The sequence below is a fragment of the Jaculus jaculus genome, chromosome 7, assembly GCF_020740685.1.
Source record: "Jaculus jaculus isolate mJacJac1 chromosome 7, mJacJac1.mat.Y.cur, whole genome shotgun sequence".
NCBI lineage: Eukaryota > Metazoa > Chordata > Mammalia > Rodentia > Dipodidae > Jaculus > Jaculus jaculus.
Genome location: NC_059108.1, coordinates 157,355,543 through 157,375,624, shown reverse-complemented (window position 1 = coordinate 157,375,624; position 20,082 = coordinate 157,355,543). Strand labels below are relative to the sequence as shown.

At 44.5% G+C, this 20,082-nt stretch overlaps 1 protein-coding gene across 6 annotated transcripts in view; it reads right to left on the bottom strand.

Moving 5' to 3' along the window:
• The window catches only part of Pacs2 (phosphofurin acidic cluster sorting protein 2), a 97,094-nt gene that overhangs the window by 29,062 nt on the left and 47,950 nt on the right, over positions 1 to 20,082 (bottom strand). For 4 of the 6 annotated variants that reach the window (XM_045153982.1, XM_045153983.1, XM_045153984.1 and 1 more), the window contains exons 4-8: positions 19,583 to 19,708; positions 5,926 to 6,088; positions 5,012 to 5,085; positions 4,550 to 4,630; positions 3,115 to 3,174 (exon numbers count right to left, since the gene is read on the bottom strand). In XM_045153982.1, coding sequence (XP_045009917.1) covers positions 3,115 to 3,174; positions 4,550 to 4,630; positions 5,012 to 5,085; positions 5,926 to 6,088; positions 19,583 to 19,708 — 504 coding nt within the window. The remainder of the gene's footprint in view (positions 1 to 3,114; positions 3,175 to 4,549; positions 4,631 to 5,011; positions 5,086 to 5,925; positions 6,089 to 19,582; positions 19,709 to 20,082) is intronic. The other 2 variants (XM_045153986.1, XM_045153987.1) reach the window with 1 other exon arrangement.

Genomic DNA, 20,082 nt, shown 5'->3' with positions numbered 1-20,082 from the left:
AGGAAAGAGAGGGTCATTGAATCTGTAACATGGTCTTGTGTTTTGGAAATGGCCATGGGCAGTGTGAAGCAGGTTTGCTGGATGCCTGCATGGAGACCTGATGGAGCCATGAGGATGGACCGTGGATAGCAGTGAAGACCCTATGGAGATGCCAGAACCATGAGATGGCTGCCAAAGAGAGCTAGCTGCTATCCCCAATAAAGTTTTCCAGGACTGTAAGTAGCCTAGCTGGAGGGGTGGAATTGGAACTCCAGAGACTTGTTGCTGGTTAGAATTATTGGACTACATGATTGAGATGGGGAGGTAATATGATGGAGAATGGAATTTCAAAGGGGAAAGTGGGGGGGGGAGGGAATTACCATGGGATTTTTTTTTATAATCATGGAAAATGCTAATAAAATTTTTTTAAAAAATTAAAAAAAATAAAAAAATAAAAGAGACTGATAGAGAGGGGAAGGTGATATGATGGAGAGTGGAGTTTCAAAGGGGAAAGTTGGGGGAGGAAGGGCATTACCATGGGATATTATTTACAATCATGGAAGTTGTTAATAAAAAAATAAACATTAAAAAAAAAGAATTATTGGACTATGAGATGGATCACTGACTAGAGTTATTGGACTTGGAGCTAAAGAGTTTGATGTTTGCCCTGTTTAAATTTTGTATTGGTTGAGTATTTCTTTGGAATGCCCAATGCCATTTTTTGCACTGTGGATGTTTATTCTGTGCCATTATGGCTCCATTAAAAGATTTTGGACTATGGGGATGTTTGAACATCACTGGGATTGATAAAAACTATGAGGACTTTTTAAAAAAATTTTTTTAATTTTTATTTAATTTTATTTTAATTGAGAGAGACACAGAGAGAGAGAGAGAGAGAGAGAGAGAGAGAGAGAGAGAGAGAGAGAATAGGCGTGCCAGGGCCTCCAGCCACTGCAAATGAACTCCAGACGCATGCGCCCCCCCCCCCGTACATCTGGCTAACGTGGGTCCTGGGGAATCGAGTCTCGAACCGGGGTCCTTAGGCTTCACAGGCAAGCGTTTAACTGCTAAGCCATCTCTCCAGCCCCTATGAGGACTTTTAAAGTTGGAATGAATACATTATATTTTATATTATGTATGGTTATCAGTTTATGAGGGCCAGAAGCGGAATGTGGTGGTTTGGTTCAGGTGTTCCCCATAAACTTCGGTGTTCTGACTGCTACGCTCCCAGCTGATGCAGATTTGGGAATTAATACCTTCTCGAGGCAGTATATTGTTGGGGGGTGGGCTTATGGGTATGATGGCTAGCTCCCCCTTGCCAGTGTTTGGCACACTCTCCTGTTGCTACTGTCTACCTTATGTTGGCCAGGGGGTGATATCCACCCTCTACTCATGTCATCATTTCCCCCTGCCATCATGGAGCTTCCCCTCGAGCCTATAAGCCAAAATAAACCCTATTTCCCCACAAATTGTTCTTGGTTGAGTGATTTTTGCCAGTAATGTGAACCTGACTACAACAGGGGCTATGGATAGAATATTTTGGTCTGAATATTTGTGCCTGCCTCAAATGTGTATGTTGAAACCATGAGATGATGCACTAAGAGGTGAGGTCTTTGGAAGCATTCTCCTTCCATTCACCTTGTGAGGACACAGCACAGCCTATGAAGAAAATGGCCTTCTCCAGACAACAATCTGCTAGTAGGCCAGGCATGGTGGCACGCGCAGAGGAAGGAGGATCGCCATGAGTTCAAGGCCACCCTAAGACTATACAGTGAATTTCAGGTCAGCCTGAGCTAGAGTGAAACCCTACCGTGGAAGAAGAAAAAAAAAAAAAAAAAGAATCCCTTGGCCCTCCAGCCTCCAGACCTGTGGGCAGTATGTTATCGTTATATCTTAAGTATCCAGCCCCAGATGCCTAGTTATAGCACTGTGGACAGTTTAAGATTGTTTACAGCATCACAAAGGTTATTACACATCCCAAGGTTGCTGTGCTGGTCACAAACTGGGGACAATGTCTATTGTAGAGCCCAGTGACTGGGAATGCTGAGACACAGGTGATAAGAGTGTGTGATAAGACAGATTCTTACCCAAAAGGGAGTGATATGTGGCAGACAGAGAAGAGATCACATGTTCGATAGCCTGTGTGAATTCTACACAAATATGGGGTGGAGGGTTATTCCTCTGAAAATGACAAAGTTTAGTTCCCTGAATAGTATCTGGGACATTGGCCAAACTTTCCTGAATTTGGGCTAAATCCCAGAAGCCAGGACCAAACCTGCGCACATCAGGTTCTGAGACTAAGCAAAGTTGTGGGCAAGTGTAGAATTTGTTGATACAGCTCTTCTTAGAGGCCCTCATGATTCTGGGCTAGAGGGCTCATCTTGTTATATCCACCTAAGGTGGACTGGGCCTATTCCTTTACAAGATGGAAGCAACAAGACTCAGGTCCTGATGGCCACCCGACTGAAGTAAGTTCGTGATGTTACAGGGTCGCTGCTGGCCCCACAGGAAGCCTTGGGGCCTAGCAGTGGCACCCTCAGCACTTGAACCTGAGAAAAGCAGTTCTGAGTGTAGATACAAGGGCTGAGTTGGGACCCTGCTGCTCTGAGGTGTGGCCCTAACCTATGTGGATACAGAGTCATTGTGTGCGGACACATGTTGAGTGATGGTGCTGCTGTGAGGACCCAATACCCAGGCATCTCCTCTGTAGTGTGGTCCCAGAACCATGGCAATGTTCTGTGAAAACTAAGGTATCTTTCTTTTGATTATTTAAGTTATGTAAACTCAAGGCAGAGATTAGGAGACTAGAGAAAAACTAAGAGAACCTAAAGGCATGTCGGCTGCAGGGAAAGGGGCACAGGCTCTCTGCTTACTTTTTTTTTTCATAAACTCAGAACTGCAATCCAAAATAAAGTTTACTTATGAAAACAAACATATCAGCCTTCCTCCAGTTGTCTTAAAACTTGAGAGTTTAAAAGGTACCAGCAGGTGACCCTGTCCTCTGCCAGCCCCTGTGGCCAACCATACTGGTAGGCAAAGGACAATGTCCCACAGACAGTAAGCACAGAGCCAGACCTGGCCTGGAGTTCCCAGTTGTTCAGCACAATATAAGGTGGAAGTATGGCAGCCACTCACCTCCTCTGACACTTTAAACCTGCGTAGCAGCGCCACGACCTTCTGCTTGAAGTTCTGTTGCTGCAAGACAAGGAGCACAGTCAAAAACCATGTGGAAGCCACATTTCTGGGACACAGCAAAGCCAATCTTGGTGACTAGAGAGGGCATAGCTGCAACTAATGTGGGCTAGATGCAACTCATACATTCAGCCATATGCATATTCCCTGTGTTTGGAACCACAGCTGAGGAAAGGACTCAGAAGACTCAAGAGGAGCCAACCGTCCAGGCCCAGTGAGGGGAACTGAGACAGGGCACAGAAGCCTCACTAGTGCCTTCCTGCAGCTCCACCTCCCAGGAAATCCCCTGACCTCACCAGGAGAAGGCTGCTATGCACTCTTCAGGGTATTTAAGTGGACACAGAGTAAACAAGGCAGTGGCACCGTAAACCCAGGTCACATTATTCCCTGGGCCACTGTGGGCTGCAGAGCCTCTGTTCCAGACACTGTCCACCAAATGAAGTGGACCTCTACCTTCACTGTAGTACTGACCCTAAACAGGGAAGGCACCTCCTGCACACATCCCTCTGTGACTAGTCCAGGGTCCTAGAGCTCACTGATGCTGCCTGCAGACAAGGGAGACATGACTTCTCTGCATTCAGAGAAACTCATATATCGTGGTTACCACCTGCCAAAAACGGGGTGCAGCCTAGTGCTGGACACTTAAGGGACTCCGATGTCCAGTGGTGGTCTCTATACAGGCTGAGAATGGGCTAGGGTCAACTCCGTATTTTCTCCTATGAGCAATGCCTGACAACCTAGTCCCTATGCCCTGTGTCAGCAGGCCAGACAGACACCAACAAAAATGGACCCTACCTATACAAGGTTCATTTGGGTATAGAGCAAAGGGGAGAATATCAACCCCATGCCTTTGCTCGTGGGGCCGTGGGCATTAGGCAGCAATCCTAGCCTTATTCCAGACTCCCTGGGCCAGTGAGCACACAGAATTTGAAGCCAGGGCATGTGGTGGTATGAGAGGGAGACAGCCAGAAGACATCCCAGCCTGGCTTGGGTCCATTTTGCCTGATGACGACCAGGTGTTGGACTAGATAGCACCCTGCCTGAGGGCAAGTAGGCAGTTTGCTAGTCTGAACTGAAGTCTTCATGTAGGCCTCAAGACAGGCCACTTCCCAGCAGGGCATGGTGGCGCACACCTTTAATCCCAGCACTCAGGAGGCAAAGATAGAAGGATTACCTCGAGTTAGAGTTCGCCCTGAGACTACATAGTGAATTCCAGGTCAGCCTGAGCTCGAGTGAAACCCTACCTCAAAAAACAACAACAACAAAGGGGGGGGAGCTTCTCATCTTGCCCACAGCCCCCTAGGAGGCTCCTCCAACCAATGACCCCCCTCCCCACCCTTGCCCTTCCCCAGTGTTAGTAAAACCAGTTTCCACCAACCCTGGTCATGGACGTCGTTCTTACTATCGTGCGCCGCTGCTTCTTGGGCTTCCCCACATCAAAGTCGTCCTCATCAAGATCCTGTGGAAACAAAACAGTGCCTGACGCCACAATGTCTGAGACCACAGTGCCTGCCTGGAAAGCCCAGTTCAGCAAACTGTATGAAGGAGGCAATCTTGAGGACAGCTGGCAAACACTGCCTCTCCCAGCCCCTGCAGAGATGTCCACAGAGGCACTCTCAGGACCCCACAGACCTTGTGTGGGCTGGCATAAGCAAACCCTTGCATTCAAAGGGGAAAGTTGGGGGAGGGAGAGCATTACCATGGGATATTTTCTATAGTCTTGGAAGTTGTTAATAAAAAGATTTGAATAAAAAAGAAAGAAAACCCTTATAGCCTCATGCCACTCATCTGTAGAGAGGCGAAAGTGGATCCCTCCTCAAACTCCAGGTGGCCATGTTACCTGCCCTTGAACAGCATCATCACTGGCTTCCTGCTCAGAGGAAAAGCTTTCGTACTCCTCCTCAGAGTAGTTATCTGTGGAATAAGCAAATGGAAGGGAGGGCATCTTCAAATTCCGCCTGGTGCCATGACAATGAGTTGGCAACCAAACCACAGGTGTACCGAGAGTAGAGGGGAGTTTAGAAGAGATAGCCCTATGCAGAACAAAGGGGCCAACTGCCATGGCCTTCTGCACCAAATACCCTGTGGACATCGGGCGATGTGGGAGAGGACAGTGGGAGTTACAGTGACATCAATTATGATAATAACAGCAGTTGACAGATGCTCAACCATCCTCATACCAGGAACCCAGTGTTCAGACCATCAAAAGGATTGCAGGGACCGGAGAGATGGCTTAGCAGTTAAGGCGCTTGCCTGAGGTAAGGACCCAGGTTTGATTCCCCAGACCTATGTAAGCCAGAAGCACAAAGTGGCAAGCCAATTCTGTGTCTCTTCTATTTCTTTCTGCTTATAAATAATTAAAAACAAAATATTTTAAAAAGCATTGCAGGCTCCTGTAACAACTTTTTTTTCTCTTCCCAAGGTATGGTCTCCCTCTAGCCAGGCTGACCTGAAGTTCACTATGTAGTCTCAGGGTGGCCTTGAACTCATGGCAATCCTCCTATCTCTGCCTCCTGAGTGTGGGATTAAAGGCCTGTGCCACCACACCCAGCTCCATAATGCCTTCTTATTGAAGGAGGCACACAGGACTTAGGCCTGAGCAAAATGTCACAATCCATGACCACAACAGTACACATGACTTTTTTCATAAAGCTTCTAGCTGAGACAGCTCTGCACTTCCTCTAATCACAACAGGTCAGGTCTCTTAGGAAGTGACATGTGCATCGTAGAGAAAGGAAGGGCACAGTTTCTTACCTGTAGACTTAGCCTTGGGGCCAGCCTGCATGGCGCTGTCCTCATGGTCAATGGGCTGACTGGACAGGGAGACGATCCAGATCTCAGCCACCTTGACAGAGGCTTCTTTGATGTTGCTATAGAGGCTCAGCACTTGGCCACCCTCAGAGGGGTGCTGCATCACCTGGGGAACATAGTTCTAGAAAGTTTCACAGGCAGGGAGGTCCACCATTTGGGAGCTCCAACATCTGTGACCAGGGAACACATATCAGGCAAGCAACAAGACTGTAGAAAAGAGGCTGAGCAGAAAACCAAAGGAAGAATGGTGGGGGGGGGGGGCACAAGAATGGGCCACAAGAAGACAACACTGGGCTGAGCAGAGAGGCTCAGGCTCAGGTACTTCCAAGTGAAGTTAACAGAGAGGTTTATCTATAGGCCACCTGCTCTCTGGCACCCTGGAAAGCCAACCCAGCAGACCTCAGCCCCTTGATCACTTCTACCCACTGCCTAGCTGGGTGTGTAGTAATGTTGCTGAGGGCCGTCAGTGGTACTCTGACATGACTATTCAACCTGGACACCTGGTGTCCAAGACTCCTGTCTGACAAGGACGAGCTACCAGCTCAGGCCATGTCTCCAAGGGCACATGTCGCCCACCAGGCCTGGCTCACAGGAGAATCAAGGCTTTGGCCTACTGTCAGGATAGCCACAGCCAGCCAGCAAGGACACAGGAACCCAGTAGTCAGACCACCTAGAGCCCTCACCCTGGCACTGCCTCAGAAGCAGGCAGAAACAATTGGACCTATTGCCAAAAGGGACCTTTGTACACCAAACGATGCCTTTGGGTCATCAGATCAGATCCAGATGTCAGAAGTGCATGTTTTTTAAATACCAGGTCTCAGCCAGGCGTGGTGACACATGCCTTTAAACCCAGCACTTGGGAGGCAAAGGTAGGAAGATCGCCATGAATTCAAGGCCACTCTGAGAATAGAGTGAATTCCACGTCAGCCTGGGCTAAAATGAGACCCTACCTTGAAAAAAAAAAATATGATGGAGAATGGAGTTTCAAAGGGGAAAGTAGGGGAGGGAGGCCATTACCATGGGATATTTTTAATAATCATGGAAGTTGCTAATAAAAAAATTGAAAAAAATGAAAATAAATAAATAAATAAATTTTAAAAAATCAGATCTGATGTGGTGGCAACTCTAATCAGTGAACATAATAAATTTTAAGATAGCTCACATTTGCTTTGACCATCATTTCGGAAACTCAATCAGGAGGTAGCTGGCAGCTTAATGCCAACACTCCTATACAACTAGAGCCTTCATGTGCTATATGCACACAGGTGACAAACATGCGGCAGGCACCACAGGAGACAGCACCCCTTGCTTGTCTCTGCAGCTGCACTGTGTTCTTGTCACCTCCAAGTGACTTGACTGTGTGAACAACAGACTGTTCAGAAACCAAGGCCTTCTCAGGAGGCTGAGCCTTTGCTAACAAAGTGAACTTCAGGGTAAGGAGTCACTCAGGCTTGCAAGGAGCAGGACAGACTGGCTATAATTAGAAGCCCTCAGCTCTTGAAACAGATTAGCTGCTGGTAGGACATGGCCAACATGATTGCTCACACCCACTTCTGCAGGAACCCAGATAGGGCTGTGCCTATTTTCCTGGCCTCCTACAAGGGAAGGGTGCAGAAGAAACAGGCCTCCTGTTGATGCCAAGTCTGCTCTGACCCCAGAAGCCTGTTACCCTTTGGAGTGCCCTGAGACAGAGCCACAGGGGAGACAGGGCTGGTCATGCTCACAATGTCAGGAGCAGGCTCTTCAGCTGCCTTACCTGGCAGCTTCCCTTCCTGACCAGTGCCTCTTGTGCCAGTGGAATCTCAGGGTGGCAAGCACAGGCTAGGCACTGCCCAAGGGCTACTGTCCTATCTCAAAGCTATCTGTTCTTAGTCATGGCTCTGCTCTCAGCCTTTCTCTACATGCTTTGCCCTTCTTGGCCCAGAACTCTTGATTCCTCTGACTTCAGTAAGGCTTCTGGAACTCTCCTGAGCTGGTACTGGCCAGCTGGATACCATCCTGGACAGCTGTTACTACTTCAGCCTTCAGAAGCCATCTGGCTTTGTAGTAAAGAACGGTCTGCCCACTAGGAACCAGGGATGCTGAGTGACCATAGCAAAGGGCTAGAGCCAACTTAGCCAAGTGGTAGCGTCTCCATCTGGATTCCCCACAGCTTCCCTCTTTTGGTCTCAAAAAATTTCAGTGTCATGATAAACTGCTCAGGAGGTCAGGCACCATTGTAAATGGTATCAAAATTTTGTCAAAACAGCCAGGCATGGTGGTGCACATCTTTAATCCCAGCACTTGAGAGGGAGAGGTAGGATTGCCATGAGTTCAAGGCCACTTTAAGATTACATAGTAAATTCCAGTTCTGCCTGGGCTAGAGCAAAACTCTATCTCAAAAAAACAAAAAACAGCTGGGCATGGTGGTGCATGCCTTTAATCCCAGCACTCAAAAAGGCAAGGGTAGGAGGATCTTGGTGAGTTCGAGGCCACCTTGAGACTACATAGTGAATTCCAAGTCAGCCTGGACTAGAATGAGACCCTACATTTAAAAAAAAAAAAAAAAACAACTCCAGTTAAGATGGCGGCCTAGGAACAATACCAAAGTGACCTAGGAGAAAAGGTCCCCAAAAAACTCTAGCAAAGTATACTCTTCTACTGAAAAGTGAGGTGTATGAGAAATTACCAATGACAGCAGAGAAGTAGGAAAGATCCATAGCATCCAGGACACACATAGGCAGGTAGAACCAGCTCCAGCAACAGTGACACCAGGTCTGTGGGGCCACAGCCGCCAGGCTCGGATTGAGCTGCAGGAAAAGCCAGGTGAGGGGATTTTCCACTCACACCGGAGCTCCTCGCAAACTCAAGAAACATAAAGGGAGGACTGCAGCAGCCAATGGAGGAGCAGCTCGTGAGGTAGACGATGAAGTGGACCATCAAGAGAACTAGACCGACCAGCCATAGCCTCACCCCACTCCACCACCAAGCACCAGAGACCTGGGGAAGGGAGCTCACAGCACCCAGCACTAGTGAACAGAGCACAAACCATGTGACCCATCCAGCCTACTTGAACCCATAGCACAGCAAACAAGGATCCAAGCAGTAGTGCAGCATGACTGAGACCAAAATCATCCCAAAAGGTAACTGGGATTATACCAGGTCAATACCCATCTGGTATATAGGCCAGAACCAGAAGTGCTAATTGCACCTTCCATATCAGGATAAATTATATGTTAAGTCTGATGGATGGTCAGATTTGCCATTCTTAAATAAGCTGTATTTTGGGCTTGTTATTTGTTGCTTCTTGATTTATAGTGGCTTTGTTTCCACTCCTGTTGTTCATTAGGAAAGGGTCTCACTTGGTCACAAGCTGACTTGGAACACTCAACAGACCAGAAATCTTAACCTCCCAGTTGACAGGATTAAGAGTGTAGGGCAACACACACCCTAAGGGACTGTGACTTTGTTAGAGGATCTGGTTGTCATAATACCTACTCTTGCATAAATACTCTGTGCTGTTTTTCATTGAAAGTGTACAGTGTTTAGTTAAATTTTAGAATCTGCCTGTATTTTGTTCCACTCAGCCTACCTGAATACTCTCAGTGCAGGCAAACCCAACACCTAGCGTCACTTTTGTAGATACTCTGAGAGTCTTGAGAGCCACAACCCAGCCCCTTAAGCTCCTACCCTGAAGATGTATAACATCAGATTGATTGATACATCTAATAATACTGCAGCTACCTAGAAAATCCAAGCATTGAATTAATCCAAGATACAAAAATATATACATCGCCAATAATCAAGACAATATAAATCTACCAAAAGTATTAATGCATTAGAAATGACATCCAGTGAGAATAAGTTAGAGAAAAGGCCTGACAAAGATTTCAAAAGAATGATTATTAATATGCTCGAAGAAATCAAAGGAATGAAAGAGGAAATCAAAGGAATCAAAGAAGACACAGGACACCAATTTAATGAAATAAAGAGGTCAGTTCAAGACATAAATAAGGAAATAGAAATAATAAAGAAAACCAGTCAGAATTACTAGCAAGGAAGAACACAGTCAATGAAATAAAAAACTCTGTAGAAAATCTCACCAGTAGAATGGATAAAGGAGAGGACAGAATATCTAAGCTAGGTGGCAGATCTAATACAGTACAACAAAGAGAAAGACAAATTAATAGGAAAGTAGGAATGGGAATTTCAAGATAATTCGGGACAGTATGAAAAGATCAAACGTAAGAATTCAGGGTACAGTAGAAGGAGAAGAATTTCACTCCAAAGGCATAACAGGAATTTTCAACAAAATCACAGAAGAAAAATGCCCCCAAATTGGGAAAGAGGTGCTAATGCAGATACAGGAAGCCTTTAGAATACCAACCAGACAAAACCTGGAAAGAACCTCTCCTTGCCATATTATAATTAAACTACCAAACATACAAACCAAAGAAAGTACATTGAAAGCAATTAGAGAGAAAAATCAAGTTACCTACAAAGAAAGGCAAGCCCATCAGGATCACAGCAGATTACTCAACACAAACTTTAAAAGCCAGAAGGGTGTGTGTGTGATATATTCCATATTCTGAAAGATAACAACTGTCAACCAAGATTACTTTATCCTGCAAAGCTATCCATTCAAATAGGGAACCTGGAAAAAAACAAACCATACTCAAATAATACTTAACACAAGACAGCAAAGGTAAAACCAGAAGAACAACAAAAAAAGGGCAAAAATAAATACATACTTTTCAATAATATCTGTTAATATCAACGGCCTCAATGCCCCAACCAAAAGACACAGGTTTGCAGACTGTGTTAAACAGCAGGATCCTTCAATTAGTTGCCTCCAAGAAACTCACCTTTCTACAAAGGAAGGACACTACCTTAGGGTGAAGAGTTGGAAAACGATATTTTAAACAAATGGGCCTAGGAAACAAACAGGGGTTGCTAGCCTAGTATCTGACAAGGTAGACTTCATTCCAATGTTAGTCAAGAAAGATAAGGAAGGTCACTTTATATTGATTAAGGGCACACTCCAACAGGAGGAAATTACAATCCTAAACATATATGCACCTAACATGGGGTCACCCACATTCATCAAACAAACACTATTAGAACTAAGGTCACAGGTAACACCAAAAACAGTGGTGGTGGGTGACTTCAACACTCCACTCTCATCAATTGACAGGTCATCCCAGGAAAAAATAAACAGAGAGGCATCTGGACTAAATGAGGTCATAAAGGAATGGACCTAATAGATATATACAGGACATTTCATCCAAACGCTGCAGAATATACATTCTTTTCAGCAGCACATGGAACATTCTCTTAAATAGACCATATATTAGGACACAAAGCAAATCTTAACAAATACAGGAAAATTGAAATAATTCCTTGCATTCTATCTGACCTCAATGGAATCAAACTACAAATCACTAGCAAGAAAAGCTATAGAGCACACACAAAATCATGAAAACTAGGGCTAGAGGGATGGCTTAGCAGTTAAGGCGTTTGCCTGCAAATCCAAAGGACCCAGGTTCGATTACACAGAACCCATGTTAGCCAGATACACAAGGGGGAAACACGTGTCTGGAATTCATTTGCAGTGGCTGAAGGCCCTGGCGCACCCATTCCTTCTCTCTCCCTCTTTTTCTGTCAAATAAATAAGTAAAAATAAAATATTTTTTTAAAATCATGGAAACTAAAAAAGATACTACTAATGATGAATGGGTCTATAAAGAAATCAAGAAGGAAATAAAAAAATTCATAGAGTCAAGTGGTAATGAGAACATAACATAGCAAACCCTTTGGGAAACAATGAAGGCAGTCTTAAGAGGGAAATTTATAGCTTTAAGTGCCTATATTAAGAAATTAGAAAGGACGCAAGTAAATGAACTAATGCTTCAACTTAAAGCCTTGGAAAAAGAAGAACAAGGCAAACCGAAATTCAATAGACGGGAAGAAATAACAAAGATTAGGACAGAAATTAATGAAATAGAAAAAAAAAAAAGAAAAAAAATCCAAAATATCAATGAAACAAAGAGTTGGTTCTTTAAAAGGATAAACAAGATTGATAAATCCTTAGCAAATCTGAGCAAAAGAAAGACAGAAGAGACACAAATTAATAAAATTAGAGATGAAAAAGGCACCATCACAACAGATACCAGAGAAATTAAAAAAATCATAGGGACATACTACGAAAACATACACTCCACTAAGTATGAAAATCTGAAAGAAATGGATGATTTCCTTGATTTATATGACCTACCAAAATTAAATCAAGATGAGATTAATCACTTAATAACTTAAATAGACTTATAATGAGTATGGAGATCCAAGCAGTTATCAAAACTCTCCCAAGTAAAAAAAAGTCCAGGCCCAGATGGATTTGCTGCTGAATTTTACCAGACCTTCAGGGAGGGACTAACACCATTGCTTCTTAAGCTTTTCCATAAAATAGAAAAAGAAGGAATCGTACCAACTCCTTCTACAAAGCCAGCATCACCCTGATACCAAAAACAGGCAAAGATAGAACAACAACAACAAAAAAGAACGAAAGAAAGAAAGAAAGAAAGAAAATTACAGACCAATCTCCCTCATGAACATAGATGCAAAAATTCTCAACAAAATATTGGCAAACAGAATACAAGAATATATCAGAAAGATTGTTCACCCCAACCAAGTAGGCTGTATCCCAGGGATGCAGGAATGGTTCAACACATACAAATTGATAAATGTAATATATTATATAAATGGACTGAAGGACAAAAATCACATGATCATCTCATTAGACTCAGAGAAAGCATTTGACAAAGTCCAACATCGCTTCATGATAAAAGTTCTACAGAGACTAGGGATATAAGGAACATTATCTCAACATAATAAAAGATATTTATAAGCCTACAGCCAACATATTACTAAATGGGGAAAAACTGGAAGCTTTTCCACTAAAATCAGGAATAAGACAAGGGTGTCCACTGTCCCCACTTTTATTTAATATAGTTTTGGAAGTCTTAGCCATACCAATAAGGCAAGAGACACACATAAAAGGGATACAAATTGGAAAGGAAGAGATCAAGTTATTATTATTTGCAGATGATGTGATTCTATACATAAAGGACCCTAAAGACTCTACCAGCAAACTGTTAGAACTGATAAAACACCTATAGCCATGTAGCAGGATACAAAATAAATACACAGAAATCAGTAGCCTTCCTATATGCTAACAACAAACACACAGAGGACGAAATCAGAGAATTACTCCCATTCACAATTGCATAAAAAAATAAGTAAATAAAGTACCTTGGAATAAACCTAACCAAGGAAGTGAAGGATCTCTACAATGAAAACTTTAAAACACTCAAGTGAGAAATTGGAGAAGACACTGGGAAATGGAAAAACATCCCTTGTTCTTGGAGCAGAAGAATCAATATTGTGAAAATGGCAATCTTACCAAAAGCAATCTGAACATTTAATGCCATCCCAATCAAAACTCTAATGGCATTCTTCATGGAAATAGAAAGAACAATCCAAAAATTCATTTGAGATCACAAAAAAATCTCAAATACCTAAAACAATACTGAGCAACAAAAATAAGGCTGGTGGTATCATCATACCTGATTTTAACCTATACTACAGAGTCACAGTAACAAAAACAGCATGGTAATGGCACAAAAGCAGACACGCAGATCAATGGAACAGAATAGAGGATCCAGCCGGGTGTGGTGGTACATGCCTTTAATCCCAGCACTGGGAAGCAGATGAAGGAGGATCACTGTGAGTTCGAGACTCCATAGTGAATTCCAGGTCAGCCTGGGCTAGAATGAGACCCTACCTCGAAAAATCAAAAAAAAAAAAAAAAAAAAAAAAAAAAGAAAGAAAGAATAGAGGACCCAGATGTAAGTCCAGGTAGCTATAGCCACCTGATATTTGATAAAAATGGCAAAAATATTCACTGGAGAAAAGAGAGCCTCTTCAGCAAATGTTGCTAGGAAAACTGGGTATGTATTTGTAGAAGGAAGAAAACAGATCCTTCTCTCTCTCCATGTACAAGAATTAAGTCCAAATGGATTAAATACCTTAACATCAGACCTGATACTCTGAAACTGCTAGAGGAAAAAATAGGGGAAACCCTTTAACATATTGGTCTTACCAAAGACTTTTTGAATATAACCCCAATCACTTAAGAAATAAAACCACAGGGCTGGAGAGATGGCTTAGCGGTTAAGCGCTTGCCTGTGAAGCCTAAGGACCCCGGTTCGAGGCTCGGTTCCCCAGGTCCCACGTTAGCCAGATGCACAAGGGGGCGCACGCGTCTGGAGTTCGTTTGCAGAGGCTGGAAGCCCTGGCGTGCCCATTCTCTCTCTCTCCCTCTATCTGTCTTTCTCTCTGTGTCTGTCACTCTCAAATAAATAAAAAATTTAAAAAAAAAAAAAAAAAAAAGAAATAAAACCACAGATTAATGGCTGAGACCTCATGAAATTACAAAGATTTTGTACTGCAAAGGACACTGAGAATAAAGCAAAGAGGCAACCTACAGAATGGGAAAAAAATCTTTGCCAGCTATACATCTGATAGAGGGTATCTAGGATATAAAAAGAACTTAAAAAAAATAAGTAATAAGAACTTACAACCCAATTAAAAAGTGGGCCATGGATGGAAAAACAACCCTTTTTCCTGGATCAGAAGAATCAATATTGTGAAAATGGCAATCTTGGAGGGAAGGCTAATCAAAATCTAAGAGGATATAAATAAATCATATGGAATCCTCCAGTTTTGGACAATGGAACACTCAGGAGCTGTAGATCATTGCTACTCTCACTTTTGGTAGAGAATCTTCTCTTTTTAGATGGCAGTGACCTTGGACAACTCAGAAGGGTATCATTATGCTAGAAAGAAGTGACTGGAGTACTGAGTAATATCTCGATCACACCTTCCAAGGCTCAGGGTCTAATGAGGAAGAGGTGGCAGAAAGAATGTAAGAGCCAAAGGAAGGGTAGGACTCCTTACAACGTGCTCCTTCCAGAATAAAATGGCCTGGATATCCATGACCTCACAGTGCCTGACACTACCTACACAAGACCATCATAAGAGGTGGAAAAGATCATGACATCAAAATAAAAGAGAGACTGATTGAGATGGGGAGGGGGTATGATGGAGAATGGAATTTCAAAGGGGAAAGTAGGGAGGGAGTATATTACTATGGGATTAAAAAAATTTTTTTTTGTTTATTTTTACTTATTTGAGAGTGACAGAGAGACAGAGAAAGAGGCAGATATATATATAGAGAGAATGGGTGCGCAAGGGCCTCCAGCCACTGCAAACTGAACTCCAGACGCATGTGCCCCCTTGGGCATCTGGCTAACGTGGGTCCTGGAGAATCGAGCCTCGAACCGGGGTCCTCAGGCTTCACAGGCAAGCGTTTAACCACTAAGCCATCTCTCTAGCCCTACTATGGGATATTTTTTATAATCATGGAAGATGTTAATAAAAATTGAGGGAAAAAAATGGGCCATGGAAACAAATAAAGAGCTCTCAAAAGAAGAAATATGGATGGCAATTAGCACCTAAAATTTTTTTCTACATCCCTAATCATCAGGGAAATGCAGATTTAAACTATGTTGAGATTCCATCTCACTTCTGTCAGATTGGCTACCATCATGAAAACAAATGACCATAAATGCTGGTGAGGATGTGGAAAAAGAGGAATCCTTCTACACTGTTGCTGTGAATGCAATCTGGTCCAGCCATCGTGGAAATCAGCGTGGAGGTTCCTAAGACAGCTTAAAATTGATTTACCATATGACCCAGCTATAGCACTCCTAGGCATACATCCTAAGGACTCATTTCATTACCTTAGAGATACTTGCTCAACCATGTTTATTGCCACTCAATTCAGAACAGCTGGGAAATGGAACCAGCCTAGATGTTCCTCAACTGATGAGTGGATAATGAAGAAATGACACATTTATACAATGGAATTCTATTCAGTGGTAAAGAAAAAAGAAGTTATGAAATTTGCAGGAAAATGGATGGATCTGGAAAGTGAGGTAACCTGGCCCAGAAAGCCAAATGTTTTCTCTTGTATGTGGATACTATCTACAGATGACTGTACTTCTGTTTGAGTAGGAAGAAAACTTAGTAGCAAAGACCAGTAAGCAAGAAAAGAGATATAAAAGGAAGAGAAAGGAGGGGAGTGGGGTACTTAATAGGATGGTATTGTATATGTGTAAGTAGAAGGATAGATTAATGGGAGTGAAAAGGCCCAAGTGAAGTCAGGGGAAGAGATTGAATAAAGGAAAGGTGGAGGGAGGACTAATCAAAACCTAAGAAGATATAAATAAATCATAAGGAAACCTACCTTTGTGGGCAATGGAACACTCAGGAGACATAGACTGTGACTAGAAAATTTTCAGTGCCAGGGATGGGATACCTTCCAGTGAGTTGTTGGCCAGGGAGGCCCCAAAACAGGGAGGCTACTGCTGAGGCCCTTGGTTTCCCACCAGGAATAGACGGTAAGATCCTATTGCTGAAGACTCCACATCCCTGATACTGAAAACTTAAAACAGGGGTAGTCATGAGCCACAGGGGTGTAACATCTGCTGCTGTCTGGATAAATGTATATACTATGCTTATCAAACTACCTAGTAAGCACTTCTCTCAATGTTCATACTCTTATGTTAATGCTACTCTCAACTTTTTTTTAAAAATTATTTATTTAGTTATTTGAGAGCGACAGACACAGAGAGAAAGACAGGTAGAGGGAGAGAGAGAGAATGGGCGTGCCAGGGCTTCCGGCCTCTGCAAACGAACTCCAGACGCGTGCACCCCCTTGTGCATCTGGCTAACGTGGGACCTGGGGAACCGAGCCTCGAACCGAGGTCCTTAGGCTTCACAGGCAAGCGCTTAACTGCTACGCCATCTCTCCAACCCTCAACTTTTTTTTTTTCAAGGTAGGGTCTCACTCTAGCCCAGGCTGACCTGGAATTCACTATTGAGTCTCAGGGTGGCCTTGAACTCACAGCAATCCTCCTACCACTGCCTCCTGAATGCTGGGATTAAAGGTGTGCGCCACCACGCCCAGCCTACTCTCACTTTTGGTAGAGAACCTTCTCTCCTCAGATAACAGTGACCTTGGGATGACTAAGAAGGCATCATGATGCTGGAAAGAAGTGACAGGAGTGCTCAGTACTGCAATATCTCAATCACACCTTCCAAGGCTCAGGTTCTAATGCAGAAGAGGTGGTGGAAAGAATGTAAGAGCCAAAGGAAGGGTAGGACTCCTTACAACGTGTTCCCCCCAGACACAAAATGGTCTGGATATCCACGACCTCACAGTGCCTGATGCTACCCACACAAGCCCATCAAAATAGGAGGAAGCAGATGAAGGAGGATCACTGTGAGTTCGAGACTCCATAGTGAATTCCAGGTCAGCCTGGGCTAGAATGAGACCCTACCTTGAAAAATCCAAAAAAAAAAAAAAGAAAGAAAGAAAAAATTGTTTTTCTTTTATTTTTCAAGGTAGGGTCTTGCTCTAGCCCAGGCTGTCCTGGAATCCACTATGTAGTCTCAGGGTGGCCTCAAACTCATGGTGATTCTCCTTCCTCTACCTCCCATGTTCTGAGATTAAAGGCATGTGCCACCACACACAGTGAAAAAAAAATAATTTTTTTTGTTGTGTTTTGTTTTGATTTTTTTATTATTATTATTTATTTATTTATTTATTTGAGAGCGACAGACACAGAGAGAAGGACAGATAGAGGGAGAGAAAGAGAATGGGCGCGCCAGGGCTTCCAGCCACTGAAAATGAACTCCAGATGCGTGCGCCCCCTTGTGCATCTGGCTAACGTGGGACCTGGGGAACCGAGCCTCGAACCGGGGTCCTTAGGCTTCACAGGCAAGCGCTTAACCGCTAAGCCATCTCTCCAGCCCTGTTTTGATTTTTTGAGTTAGGGTTTTCACTCTAGCCCAGGCTGACCTGGAATTCACTATGTAGTCTCAGGGTACCTCGAACTTGTGGCAATCCTCCTACCACTGCCTCCGGAGTGCTGGGGTTAAAGGCATGTGCCACCACACACCTGGCTTAAAATATTTTTGAAAAAATTATATTTTTCCAGCCAGGCATGGTGGCGCATGCCTTTAATCCCAGCACTCGGGAGTCAAAGGTAGGAGGATTGCTGTGAGTTCGAGGCTACTCTGAGACTACATAGTGAATTCCAGGTCAGCCTTAGCTAGAGTGAAACCCTACCTTGAAAAACATAATTATTTATTTGCAAGGAGGGGGAAAAAGAGGGAGGGAGGGAGGAGAGAGAGAAGAGGAAAGGAGAGGTGAGGCGAGGAGAAGAGAGACAGACACAGAGAGAATGGGTAGCCAGGGTCTCCAGCCAATGCAAGTTAACTCCAGATGTACACACAACCCTGTGCATCTGGCTTATGTGGGTCCTGGGAAATCAAACTTGGGTCCTAAGGCTTTGCAGGCAAGTGCCTTAACCACTGAGCAATCTCTCTAGCTCACCCTCTTCTTTTCTTTTTTTCCAAAACAAATTTCCATCCTTATAGAAAAAGGATAAGAGAAACAACAACATGTAGATATGGATTCCCAGGAAGCATCCCTGTAAGTACCCTCTGGTTAGGCTCCTTCTGGGTTCCCCTTCGCCCTCACCCTTCCCCAGGCATGCTGCACACGTGCTAGTACATGGTGTCCCTACCCAACACCTTCCACAACCTCCACCCAAGTTCCCCAATACTCGTGACAACCCACAGACCAAAGGGGTTACCATGGGAAACAGCCAGCCACCGTAGGAGGCAGGATACTGCAAGGACAAGAACATGATCTAATGTCTGGGGGCAGTCAGGTGAGGTGAGCTGAGCTGGGCTAGAGGCTCCAGGACCTAGAAACGGAGGTTCTGGTGAAAGGCAAATCTGGAGAACCTGGAGGAGGATGGTCAGAAATGACAGAAGGTAGGCTTTTATAAACACCAGTGGCTGGAAGAGGGGAGCCTTGGGGGTGATGAGCCTTCCCCCAAAAGAGGAAAGAAGATGCACTTTTGGGATAGTTACTCCAGCATGATCTAAAGGAATTGGAGGAGGAGCAGCCAGCCCTGAGGCTGGGAGGGCAAAGCTTCAAGATCCAGGAGAGAAGATGGGGTAAGTCTAGGTGCTCTTGTCATGGTGAGGAAGGAGCTAGGGACACTTGAACCACTTAGGAACTAGGCAACTCAGGAGCCCTGGGAAGCTGAGGCAGGGAACAATGCACAGACTGGCCAACTGCCACCCTACCTGTTCTTTTGAGGAGCTCGCCTGCTGGTTGCAGCCCAGCTACTCATCTGAATGGCGGGGAAAGGGTTAGGGCAAAGGGGAACCCAGAAGGAGCCTAAACCAGTGGGAACCTGCAGGGATGTTTCTTGGGAGTCCAGGACAGACTGTCCCAGGATCTCTGCTGGAAGGTGAGCTGCATCCAGCTGTGGGCATGGGAGCAGCTGTGCTGCACAGCATGGAATGGAAGACCAGAGTGTGGCACTCTGCCATTGCCTCCAAGCTCCTGAGAGGGTCACTTGGAGTATAGACAGCCACATACATGAGAGAAACCTCCTGTGTAGTGTTCTCAGACACTCACCTCAGCCATGTTGATGGAGCCTGCAGCCAGTGTTTTGTAGCCCAGGATTGTCCGGTTCTTATATCGCTTTCTGCGCTGCAGCATGATCTGGAGCTTGTTACCTTCTCTCTTCAGGAAGTGAGGATACTGTGGGCACAAGTGTGCATCCCAGGCCACACTGTCAGCAAAGTCTGTGAGGAGCAGCTGCTGACAGTGCCCAGGCCTTCTAGAGTCACCTGGGTCCTCAAGGCCCACCCCAGGAATCAGCACATTAGTGAGCCCCCCACCCTGTGCAGTACAAGGCTCCATTTCCACATTGATGGCAGGTAGACATGACCTATTTGTCAAGATATATGGCATGGGCTATGTGTCTGGGAACATTCAGACACAGCTAAGCAATGCCTCTGTCCAGGATATTCAGGTCCTAACTCTGGTATCCTATATGTGGGAATAAGAGGACACCTCCTATGTGGGGCACTGCTCCTCCCATCCACCAAGGGCTGCAGATTGTGACAGGGGCT